This window comes from Cataglyphis hispanica, chromosome 5 (genome assembly GCF_021464435.1).
Source record: "Cataglyphis hispanica isolate Lineage 1 chromosome 5, ULB_Chis1_1.0, whole genome shotgun sequence".
NCBI lineage: Eukaryota > Metazoa > Arthropoda > Insecta > Hymenoptera > Formicidae > Cataglyphis > Cataglyphis hispanica.
The window spans coordinates 6,371,898-6,385,056 of record NC_065958.1 but is presented as its reverse complement, the minus strand read 5'-3'; the positions used below and the strand labels follow the sequence as shown (position 1 = coordinate 6,385,056).

The 13,159-nt window shown below is 36.3% G+C and overlaps 2 protein-coding genes across 9 annotated transcripts in view; one reads left to right on the top strand and one right to left on the bottom strand.

Moving 5' to 3' along the window:
• Window positions 1–13,159, bottom strand: part of LOC126850073 (uncharacterized) — a 96,320-nt gene that overhangs the window by 57,766 nt on the left and 25,395 nt on the right. Inside the window, exon 3 of one of the 3 annotated variants that reach the window (XM_050592703.1) lies at window positions 10,367–10,660. The exons of the other annotated variants lie outside the window; for them this stretch is intronic. Coding sequence (XP_050448660.1) covers window positions 10,613–10,660 — 48 coding nt within the window. The 3' untranslated portion in view covers window positions 10,367–10,612. Of the gene's footprint in view, window positions 1–10,366; window positions 10,661–13,159 lie in introns of those variants that run through there. 3 annotated transcript variants of the gene reach the window in all.
• The window catches only part of LOC126849980 (hemicentin-1-like), a 144,291-nt gene that overhangs the window by 107,493 nt on the left and 23,639 nt on the right, over window positions 1–13,159 (top strand). For all 6 annotated transcript variants that reach the window (XM_050592490.1, XM_050592491.1, XM_050592489.1 and 3 more), the window contains 2 exons: window positions 576–703; window positions 12,503–12,686. In XM_050592490.1, the coding sequence (XP_050448447.1) occupies window positions 576–703; window positions 12,503–12,686 (312 nt within the window). The remainder of the gene's footprint in view (window positions 1–575; window positions 704–12,502; window positions 12,687–13,159) is intronic.

Sequence of the window (13,159 nt, the reverse complement as noted above, 5' to 3'; positions counted from 1 at the left end):
GAGAATACTAAGAGCGGCGAAGAAATAATTAATGTCGGCTAACGAGACGCGATTAATGCCTGCGAATATATACAAGCCTGCGCGTGCATCGTCGCATCGAAGTCAGTACCGCCGCGTCTGCCGTCATTCGATTAGCGCTAAATACAATTTATCGGCAAACTTAAAAGGTGAAAACTGAAGATCGTAGCTTAGCACGGACCGAGTTAAATGAGTTTGCGAAGTTGCGAATTAAATAACAACTTTAACAAGGTTGCAGGCTGCCTTAATGCCCAGCTAAACCCCGTACTTATATCCTGCCTTTACCATCTGTCTGTACTTTAGCGTTGACTAAAAAAGAGTCTCCTCGCTTTCCCTTTTTCTCTCTCTCTCTCTCTCTCTCTCCCCGCTATCTCTCATTTTCTTTGTCTCTCTCTGTAAAGAATACAGAATGAACGTTTGTACAGCCAAAGGGGCCGCGAGATGGAAAGCAACGAAGCGTATATCGTTATAATCATATGCATTTCTTAATAATTGTTTGCGCACGCAATATCATTTCATATAACGTATGAAATTTTATTTGTCCCTGTTGCTTGCAGTTTGTCATGGGATCCAGCATTTTGAAGAAACGCCCCAGTACACCGAGGTCAATCCTGGCCAAGATGCGAAGCTGATATGTCGAGTCCTCGGAATGAGAGGGCAGTGCATTTGGCAGAAAGATCAAAAGGTACGGAATTATTCCTTGAAGCAATTGGTTATATTTAAAATTGAATTGCGTCAAGAACATGGTTACGCAAGGTCACAGATCATTTTTCTTCGTCACTCATTCTTCTAACAGTTACTATTAAATTGCTTATCAATTGCTGTGAAAAATATTTTATTTATTTTTTATCGAAGCAAAATCTTTGAGTATTTATATCAAAGTTAAAAATAAATATTATAAAGAGAATGGTTAGTTAAAGATTTAAAGTGACAAAGATGAGAGAAACATTTTTATACGCGCAATGAAAAATATTTTTTCCCCCCCACATATATAAGTTTCGTTTTCTAGAATATCTGTTGTTTTTTTTTTTTTTTTTTATGTTACACATAAGCAAATTCATACTGTATGTAAGCGGGTTATAAAAAGAGAAACGTGTTTTCGAACCTGATCGAAAATGGATTGCCGAGCGTAAGTATAAAACGGAATTGTTCTCCCGGAACGATCGGAAGTTTAGGGTACAAGCACGACAACTGTAACGTTCGCTAGATGCGATTGCGAAAATTGAAAAACACAACATCCGGAGCCGGGAGGAGGTGCAACTTGTGTGTACCGTATCGTAACTCAGAGCATTTCATTGGTTCCGTTCTGCTTTTCTAAGTCCGTGGCAATCGACTTTTCCTCGTTCAGCGCGTACGAGCGCGTAAACTTCTAGATAAGTTTGTCCTGGCCGGAAGTAGACGCTACAGGATGTGCGACGATTCGTTCGTTTGTCCGCGAAATCTAAAGAGGAAAGGAAACCTGGCCGCTTGAAACTTTCACAAAACTCAATGATAGTGTATGTTCGTCAACTAACTAAGTTCTCCAACTAGTTTCAGTGCAGATAATTCTCGTACATCGTATTGTCTATTGTTATTCTCGTTTATTCTTATTTAAGGATTTATTTTTATCGTAATTAATTTCAATCGGTCAGAAAAATATTTTAAAAAATGTTTTTTCTGTGCAATTTTGAAGGATTTAAATGTGAGACTAAGACAAGTTTGCAATTTTTTATAATCGATTTTAAATATGAAATAAAACCATATACTCTAATTTTGTATTGAATCTTTTAGTTGAAGAAAAAGGCGAAAAAGATTCATTTTTTACACAATTTTTTAATAATTATTAATTTTATCATTGGAAAAAATTATACATTGTATTACGTCTTTCACGGAGCACATTTTCTATTACGACAAATTATGTTTGGATTTAAATTGAAGCTCTTATAACACGAAACTAGTTTAATATAATAATATACAATATAATATTATTTAGGAATGTTTCCTAGAGTCATTTTTTAATGAAAATAGCTTAACAAATATAATAGCATAATAATATGTGGATTACACAAGTAATCATTTCAGTTGCACGGTGTAACAAAGTTTTATTTTATTTTAATTTTTATTTTTATTATCGTAATATTTATTTTTAACTTGAATCTATATTATATTTGTCCCGCTGATATATAATATAGATTTGAATTTACTACATATACCGTATAAAGTTTTTCACCAAGCTATAAAATTTGATACATCACTAATACGTAGCTTTCGCTATTACGATTTATAGGAATACATAGTTCACTGCGAGACGAGTCACAATCATAAAGTCACAAAAGGATGATTTACGCACGGTCCTTCGTTTGCTTGATCAGCCGGAATCTGGCGGTAACGCGTTTCCTCGTATGATAAATTTGAGCTCGCGCGCGATAACGAATTCGATATTTCACTTAGCCCGAAAACACAAATACGAAACGATGTGGATCGCGATCGCCGATTCGGCGGGGGGCAAAAGTTGAAATTTTCAATTAAATCGACACGGCGACATCAAAACAGCGCTTCCGTCGTTGAATCGTGCGACGATTTCGAAAACCGGCTTTCCGTGTTCGCGTCGAGTCGTTTTCCGCGCCACCGCATCCTGGCTACCTAAATTATTACAGCGGCGATTTGTACACGAACAGGTACCATACACACACACACACACGAATGTACATACATATATATGTAGGTATATACGGTCTCGCGCGTAATAGAGAATAATACGGTTTTACGAGCCGCGATGTATCCACGTTAGCGGTCGCGTAAATCCACGATACATCTTCAGAAGGCGGACGACTCGTATCGATATAAAGTCTTCGCGTCTCTCTCCCCCCCCCTCTCTCTCTCTCTATATATATATATATATATATATATATATATATATATATATCGTACAAACATGTGCGGATGAATCTTTCCGATGCGCACCACGTACCTCGGCCTGAGATCAGATATACATCTGTACGTCTGGCGCTTGATTGGAGATGAGACGAGCCGGAAACCGCGAAAACACGGAATGATACGCGGCATTCTCGGAAGCCGGGCGGCGAAGAAAAAGCGAGGGAAGCAGACGCTTGATTGGCATGCTCGCGGCGTTTTATGCAAAAACGTCTCTCGAAATGGGCGCACGCTTCCACGCGATATCTCCGAGTTTAATCGAACGCGATCTCTTAGATGATTTTAAGCATTTCGCGAGATGCATTTTTAATAATTTACTAATTTGTTTAATAGTTTAATAGTTTGTCTATATTTTATTAATTTTTTTCATTATGTATGCCAATGTATACAAATAAGATACTTTCACTGTATAAGAATTTTTTTCGTGTGAAATTTTAAGAAGAGAGAGAGAGAGAGAGGTGTAGGTAAACGTTTTTTTACTTATCATAATTATAAATTATTTTTATTAATTACAAGTTAGGACGGTTACATATTTAAAAAAAAAAAAAAAAAAAAAAAAAACGAACTTGTATTCATTATTACAACTGTTTAATTTTTTGTAAACAAATCTTATCTCTATAAATCTTATCTTATTTAATCATCTAATATCATTTGTGCCAGAGCCTTCTCAACTCGTCGTTCTTAAACAGCTTGCATCTTACGTCATATATCTGGATGTATTTACGCGTGTTACACGGGAGTGTCATGTCAGAAGACATTAATCCTGGGGAAGTTAAAAAGTTTTACGGAAAGCGCAATCTCGTTCGACGCTTGCAATGATTTAGCGCAACGTGATCTTATTACGTTAAGAGTTTAAAGCTATACGCATCCCTCTTACGGCAGTTTCCTTTCTTTCCTCTCGTAATCACCCCGAGCGCGTTTTACTTACCCTCCTCCGAAGACGATCGTAAGTTTAGTGGGAACTTTATGCACGTGACGTTTATGTGCCGCAAAAAAGTCGGAGGGAAGATAGAGCTTCGAAAAGCGCCACGTCGACGGTCTGCGAAGTGCGCTTTAAATTGAAATCATTACAACTTTCAAATCATTACAACTTTCAAATCATTTCACAACTTTTTCCGGTCGAGGAAAAAGAAACAGAAGTCTTTCGCAGCCGGGGATGAAAAGTCATGGCAAAGCGAGAAAACGAACGTGTCGGAGGGATGATTGTGGTCGAAAGATGGCAAAAAGTGAGGGCGAAGATCGATTGTCGGCGAGCAAAAGGCGACATTTCGCCGAGACCGAGTACTTGAGTAAAAAATATTTTGCGGTTTAATTCTCGGCGATTTCATTCTTGCACGAGAGATCATATGACACTTGACATAGAAAAAGGACAACAATATTTGTTACAAACTTTTTATATATCTATCAAGCCGCAGCTGAAAAACATGTGGTATTTTGAAAAGTTTTTAGTTTCATAGAAAAATTGTTAAACATATAATATATATATGTATATATACGAGGATAAATAAGCTTTGTGTTTGAAAACAACGTAACTATAACTTGATGATATGAAAAATAAATTTGGAAGAATTCAGGAATTATGGTAATTAAAAGTGTTTACGCGTTTATGTATGCTGTGATGCTTTTTGCAGTTTTCATTTTATTTATTGTTATCGATTACTACAGATATTTGTTGCAGTGATTATTAGAGTGTGAATAATATGTATTTGTGTACGTGTATAAATGCGTATCGCTTTTGTAATTATTACAGAGAATACTCGATCGGAGAATTATTCTTGCGCATGATTTAATTAATCGAGAATAAAAACGCATGATAGTAATGACAAAACAATATGTATTAATAGTGATTAAATTCGAATCAAAGATAGTCCATATCTATGCAAATGAGAATGTGTTTGAGTGTCTTTGTATTATTATTATCGAAAATAATAACACGAATAATTGTTTTACGAACCGCAGACGAAATGACTATTATTATTCTTGACTATTATAGATTGTTTATAAAGCAATCTCTATTGAATTGTTTGATGAAAAGTTTACGCGTTACATATATGTTCACAATTTGTCAAAGTTGAGATATATCTTTATAAAGGAGTTTGTATATTTCATTTGAATATATCTTCAAACTAATACGAGATTATTTAAAGGGGAAGCAACGATGAAGCAATGAAAAAATAAAAAAATTGAAAGAAAACAAAAAAGTATAAAAAATTATTTAAAAATTAAAAGAAAAGGTTTACAGAAAGATTAGACAAAAATAATAATCAGGATTGGCAATTAAAAATTATTGATGATTAAATCGATCCTGTTGATTATTAGCAATGACTACAAAAAGAGTTTAAACGCTGCGCGAATCATTGCAATGTCAATAATGAATTTCGGGGCAAGATATTGTTTGGAACGCCGGCAAAAAGGAACGGAATTTGAAGATAACAGAGGACACGTGTTTGCATTCGTACCCGCGTGTTAATAATGGAACCGCGACGCAAAGATCAGAAGGAGATCGTCGCCGTAATCGTCGGCTTTCATGGCGGTTCAAGGGCTAAACAAAAGGGCGGGGGAGGGGAGGGGGGGGGGACTGTAGGGCGCGCGAGGCGGAGTGGACGGATAAGAGGGCGCCGAGTGGCCTCTCTCGTCGTGGCTTTGGATATTTATCATTGCGCATCTTTCCGCGCGATGTGAACCATTGTGCTTCCGAAAGCGTCGCCGCCTAAATACTTGAAGAGCCGCGCAATATACCGGGTATTATATACTTACGTACACAGCAAGCCGACTGTATGCACGCTGCGTGCGAAATGCGTACATTAATTTGCATATTAATTTGCGAAGGTAAGCTGGCCCCGCTGATTGGATTAGAGAAAATATCGGCGGCGATATATACTCTAGGCGTGCACGCAACACTCTCGCTTCCGTTGCACTTTCGGTGAGATCGCGTTGCACTTCTCCCTCGGGCATTACTTTATACGACGAAATATTTAGCTTTGTTCTTGATTGCGCTTTCAAATGAAATTCCACGACGCTCTTTGTTACGGGTCGAGTGAAACGAATTCAAAATTGCATATGCATACGATTTCTACTTAATGTTTCATAACTACGAAGATCAACATTTTGTAATAGGGCTACGTATACAATTGTATAATTGCATTGATACTCTTCACTCGCGTGAGACCATGTTGCGAGATGTTTGTTTAACTTTTTAATTACTATATGAAAATTGTATAAATGTATTAATATAACATAACTGCGCCCTGCAGTTGTTACTTTGGTAGACACGTATACAGGGGCATCGCGTATACGTGCCTCAGCGACGCGTGAACTAATTTACATATTAATTCATGTAGATAATCTGTTTTAATGACATCTGGATTAGGGAAAATGTATGCTTAATATATCACCCTCTGGCATCCCGAGTGGCTCGGGTGCGTTTCTCGCGTACTAATAGATTTCGATTATACGACGCATCGATAATTCTATGTGTATCGGTATCGACAGCGATAACTGACAGCATAATATACTGTCGCAAGATCCAAGTTCAAATTTCTCCAAAATAATTATTTAATTTTAGTCAAATAATTTTATGTTCAAAACGAACGATTAAATTTGATTTGAAATCTTTAATTTTCTTTAATTTTCGAGTTTTAATTTTTTCTCCGAAAAGAATCGATTTTTCAAAATAAATATTAGGTACTATTTTGACTCGAGAACGAGAAAGAAAAAAAATGTATACGGCAAATACACTTTTCCTCTGGTTTCGTTTACTTGCAAATTTATCTCTATTATCGGATCGCGTCTTTAGCAGCAGAGACTGCTCTCGATATTCCGCAAGACAGATTTTTCATTAAGATTTATGTAGCGCCCAGAATACGACCGATAATTTTTCAATTCCATTCGCAGGAAAGCCGTAATGAAATATTGCACGAGGTTTAATGTACTCGAAATGCCTCCTAAGAATTAAAATTTTTCTTTTCCGCTTTATACACATAAATCTACGCGCGCGCTACGCATCTCAATCAATTAATTATACATAAATCGATAATTGTCAATAAATGCAAGCGTCTAACGGTGTCGGGAATATTTCGCGTTGTTTGGAGAGAACACCTTAAAAGCAAAATTTACGCGGAAGATTTTTCGCGAGGAATGAATTTTCCAACAAAACGCACATAAATATTTGTTATTCCAGCATAGTTAATGAGCGACGTGGAAAAAAAAATGTTCATCGCTCGCGCTATATGCAAATTCGTCATGATATAAAGCCTGCACGCTTGGAAATATGCTAATTCAACCGACGTCGTTTTGCAAGCTCTCGATATTCAGTACTGTCAGTTCTCCTTCACGCCTGTCTCGAATAATTCTTGCTCAGCTGAGATTATCCAAACTAAATTAACTTTATTCAGATTGTAGATTAGTTCTCCTCCTAAATATTTTTTTCAAGAAGAACATACAAATCTATGACATATATATTTTTTAAAAGGATATATATATATATATATACATATACAATGAAACATAATTTTTAATTTTATTAATAAAGAAAATTTGTTGGAAAATGTTTTCAAATAATTATTAACCAATAATCGCGATAATAATATTTAATCAATATTTGAAATGCCATTTTGATTTTCAATAATTGACACTAATTACAAAATGTATTATTAAAGTAACATAAATTTGTTGACTATTAATTATTTATAAATTAAATAATGGGTTTTAATTAATAATTTGCTAAAACCCTGCCTAATTATCTCCTGATTTTGGTTTTGAATATCAGCGAAACAAAATCCATAAAACAATATGTAATACGGAACTATTTCTGTTAAGCATATTTAACAGAAGTAATTTCGTGAGCTAAAATGTATAAAAGACAGTGATTGAAAAATTTAATAAAATTTAAAATTTTCACATTGTGCGTATAGGTACATACAAGTAGGAATGTATCTGACAGTTTTATTTTAATTTTCGAATAATTTTTTTCGAATAATTTTTTTCGAATTATTTTGCTGAATATTTGATAGCATAATAAAAGGATATTCGACATAATCAATGTTTTTGCATTACCATTGCAATTTATCCTAAAATGGATTTTTTTCTATGTAATATATATGTGTACTATTTATGTATAAAATAAAATAGTAATAAAATAGAAATTTTAATACACGATAAAAAAATTTTTTAAAAATTATGTGAAATATAATTTATTTAAATACAATTTGCGTATCATGTTTTTTAAATAATTATTTTCGAAGAATAACTCGCTTAGCAATCTATTTGCAAAATTGTCTTTAATAGTTTTTTGTATGACAGAGCGTTTTAGAAGTAAATGCTTCTTGGATGCAGAATATTTCTTTGAAATTTTTAACTAGGCGAGATTCCACTTCTGGAGACAACAATGCAAATATCGTTCAATGCTCCGGTAAGGGTGGACGCCGGAACGGTGGGCGGTGAGAGGTGGCTTGGAACTTGAATATCGCATTACTGTCTCAGGCAGAGACGAAGGCTTTTCGCAGTGGGTGATCCTGAAACGAGACCCTCCGAAAGCCCAGAGATTTATGCCCCGCACGGTTTCTCGTTACTTCCTCAACCAAATATCCTCTCCCCGGCTTTTCTCTCATCCTCTTTCCCTGGCCGGTCCTCAACTCGTTACCCACCCGTCTCTTTCCGACTCGACTTTCTCCCACGAAAGTGAATATTTATGAAAGATGTAAATAACGAAAGCAAGATAATTTTCTCTTTGGGAGCCACTTTTGTTTACAACACCTCCCTCTCTCTTTCTATTCCTCATCCTGGAACTTCTAACCACGCCGTTTCCGTTTGTTTCATTCTATGCGCATTGTTTGCATTTTCTGCGACATCAGATGTATTGTATCCGTTTTATGTCGAAATACTAAAGTGGTCTTTGACTTATAAGCCTTCTTCAGGGCGCAATGTTTGAATTGTACTTTTTAATGAAATGTCTGAAATATCAATTAAAGTTCTTTTTCAAATTGTACTCAACATTTGTTACGTTAAACGTTTGAAATAATACTCTGACTAAAGATTCTGTCACTAGAATTAAACTTGGAGAATATATTAATACATCGTATATATATCAAGTATTTGTAGAAAATGTGAAAGAGGATATTATAAATATTATTAACAATGTTATCAAAATTGCGAGCGAATAAAACAGACTTCATCGTCGGTATCCTCCACGGAAACGAGAAAATTAAAAACGGATACATTGCGAGGAAATTGCTCGCACAAGTCACCATTGTTCATTGAAAGGATTAAAATCCACGCGCGCCTGGGATGTGGCGCACCGTTCGCTTACTTAGCGGGGAGAGAGGAAGGGTCCCTTTTTCTTTCTTCATGCCGTTTCTCGGCCGTCTTTGTGCCTCGGGCTCTCTGCCCTCTTCGCCGTTCTCTGTGTTCTCTGGAGAGGCCGCGACCAGCAATCAACGTAATGCACCCGCAGACACACCCCTGACACCTCCTCGTCCCTCCCAGCGCATACACAGACATAGATATGTCTGTATATGTGTACACAAACCCCGTCGCATACCAAGGCAAACGGCTAAGGGTACATATCCCTAAACCAAAGGCCAAACCCAGTAGCATGAGGGAGCCCTGTAGTAATGCAGACGCAATGGCAATCTCTTCGAAAGCAACGAAATAGATCGTAGGACGTAGACCGATAACGAAAACCATTGCGGTAACCAAGCCCTTTTACTTTTTTCCTTCCGAAACTTCCCTCGGAAATGTAAGTTTTTACTGGTCGCTGACGATATGTATCCTTGTGATAAGCGTCGAAAAGTTGGCAATTTCAACGCAGCTGGAAATTCGTTGCGCGCAGATGCTTTTCGCTCTCTGTGTGTTTGTGAAAATTTGTGAATTTATTGAATAAGGGTCGGGGAAGGAGCGGGAGAGATTCAACCAGGAAAAACGTCTCATTGCGCATTCGAAGAGTGCCTCGCGGCTTGTTCCGCCATAAGAGCGATGTTACCCTTCGCGTATGTGTGTTTGGGCTGATTTGCGGCGGCTTGGTTCGTTTCCCGGAATATCGGAAAAGTTAGTATGCGTGTGCCTCTTCATGGACATGGACGACGTAGCGTGCGCTCGGGAATTCGGGATAACTTAGGTATAAATCTTGCGTTACCCCGACAAGGTATCCCGGAGAAAACGAGAGATACATGACACTCTCTAACAAGAAAAATTGTGAGATTAAGCTATTCTTTATATTTTAAATGGAATGAAGGCTCGATAATCTCAAGACGAATAGTATATTATTATAATTGACTCGAAAAAAAGTTTATTTATTCTAAGAACGTCTCAGTTTCATCGCGAAACAAATGTTCACAGTTAACTGCAAACACTCGTGGCATTTTAAGGACATTTTGTGATATATGACAGAATGAAAAGGCAGTTACTCGAGAATACGAGATACGATATGAGATATTAACCCGACAATGACCCAAGACGTTAATTCATACTGATAATATACTAGACATCGTTTCACCTTAACACAGCGGGCATGAGCTTGCGCCAGTAAACTCATTATTCTTCTTGTCCTGGGGGCGCGTATCCAGCTCTTCGTCTACGCGCGAATAATCTTCGTCAGGATTTCGCCATTGTATTATTGTGTCTGCCACCGGGTGATAAACTGCACATTCCACAGGGAATACCGCTCCGCTCATTACTAATATAGTCACATGGATGGCGTCCTATCGTAGTTAACGAAGCTCTCATTGCGTCCCTGGAGGAAACCGAAGTTAAGCACTCGTCCGTTTCAAAGCGCGACCATATCTCGCGAGAATTCTTCATAAAAAGGATCTTGGATTCTTGAATTGAGGATATCACAAGTGGCGTTACATTTTTATGCGAGAAGAAGCGATATGGAAAGAATGAATTGTGAACATTTTTGACGAAACAGACATAATTACGTGCTTTCTTATGGAATATTTTAACTATAATATTATCACTTTTTTTGAAAAAAAAAAAAAAAATTTAATGAACGCATTTGACAGTGTTTCAAATTTTAAAAGAATTAATTTAATTGGATTAAATAATTTTTTTACTATAATTTTATTAGATATATATAAATGGATAATTATTTTGGTTCGAAGCTATAAAAAATAATGCAGGCAACTGAAGACAGTCTCTTGAAAATATCATTATAATTTTTCATAGATCGGGCTGATTTAATCAGAACAAAGAAGCAGTTTGCAGCGAACTTAATAATATCTTTCCCAGTAATATACAGGCGAGCGCGATGGTACTAATTTAAGACAGTGGACCGCCGGCGGATTACGGAAACTCGTTAACCACGTAATACTTTTAAACGATGTTTTAAACGAAGCTTTTTCGCTACACGTTTCTAAAGCTACCACACAAACTTACAGATAGAACAATCTGACCTCGACCGATACGCTGACGATGTACACGGTATATAATAGCTGTTGCGATAACCTATCGCGCGAAAGTGGATGAAAGAAAAGAAGAAAGCAGAGAGAAATCAATTTATCGCATTAAGCGAAAAAGTACAAACAAGTGTCACGAATTTTTAATAGTAAAACAATTAATTATATGTAAGTAATAAAAATATTATAGTAGCGATATGTATATATAGCAATTTAAATATAAAATCAATTTACACACACACACACACACACATATATATATATATATATATATATATATATATATATATATATATATATATATATATATATATCTAAAATGTCTTAGAGATGAACAATAACTTTGAATTGCTACAGAAATTTTTAATTAAACTTTCGAGAAGAGGAACAAGAGAAAGCTTTCTCGATTTCGCGGGAGAGGAAAGACTGTTTTAAGGCGCGAGGGGGAAATAAAGGGAATTAAAGAGCGACCGCATGCAGGATCGATCGTTGAATTACAACCGCGTTATAACTGCGAAACTTGCTAAGCCTGCACTTTTCTGGCGGCAGCGAAATTAATCCGCGAGAAAGAAGAGTCGAACGACATCGACGATGATTCATTTTGGAAGGAAGAGAAGGTACAACCGACGATAGAGCTGAACTAGAGATGGTAGGATGTACCGAAAGAGGATTCCAGTAACGAGAAGCGATCGTCACAGTCCAGATTCGTCGATTTAAAAATGTGCTGACGTGCATGGACCATCGTTTCGGAAATTCGTCGGAAAATTAATTTTTCTTCTTCTGTTAATCTCGCGAGATTTTTATTAATTTTAGACCGTAAATGTTTTTAATGTACATGTATATTTTCGATATGACAAATGTGTCTGCACATGTGTCGACACATCGTTTCCTTTCTGACATTTCTTAAGCTACGCATTCTAATATCGATTTGTTGTGAAATATTGTATTTTGATCTTTGAAGTGGAATCATATTTTTTACATATGTAAAAATTTATTCTTGTTCTGACTCTAATCTTCTATATGAAAGTATTAAAATCGGATCATGAAGAAATGTGAACATTTAATTTTCTTTTCGAGATAAAAGAAACTATAGCACGCATATATGTAGAATTAAATATATATAAAAATTATATTATAATTATTTTTCTCTCTAATAATTCTATTTTTTTTTTGTTTAGCCAATAGGTATACACCTGAAAAAATACGAATGGGCGGGTGGGCCAGATAAAGGTGACTGCTCATTGTGGGTGAGATCAGCCACCTTAGAGTTCGATGACGGACTCTGGCAATGTCAAGTAACCGCAAGTGATTTCACGACGCAGGACGCGTTAGCATCTAAACCAGCGAGGCTGGTCGTCAGAGGTAAATAAATTTCTTATCAATCATCTTTTAAAAAAATCAGTATCTGATCAGCAAACAAATAAATGTAAGAAAAAGTTTCGACAATATTCTAAACATCGTACTCCATTACAATTCGGTATCGTATCTCGTGAAATGTGTTTCGCAATTTTTTATCGGCGAGCGATATTTATGACAGATCCAGGAAGATAGTACACCGAATATAGTCCGATTAGCCGTGTAAAACCATCCTGACTCCCTCGATGTTACATTCGCTCGGTAATCTCACGACACAATTAGCAACGGAGCAACAGGATTTATTCCTGTGTCGTGAAAATGGAGTTTGTTACTGCGCAGCGGGACGAGAATCCTTGCGTTTTTTTTTTTTAATCCTTACGTTTCGCAATAATCAGTCGCAATATCTGTACATTGATAACGGCCGACAATCTGTGCATTTCGATATTTTATTTCGTATGTAAAAATATTAAAACTTGATC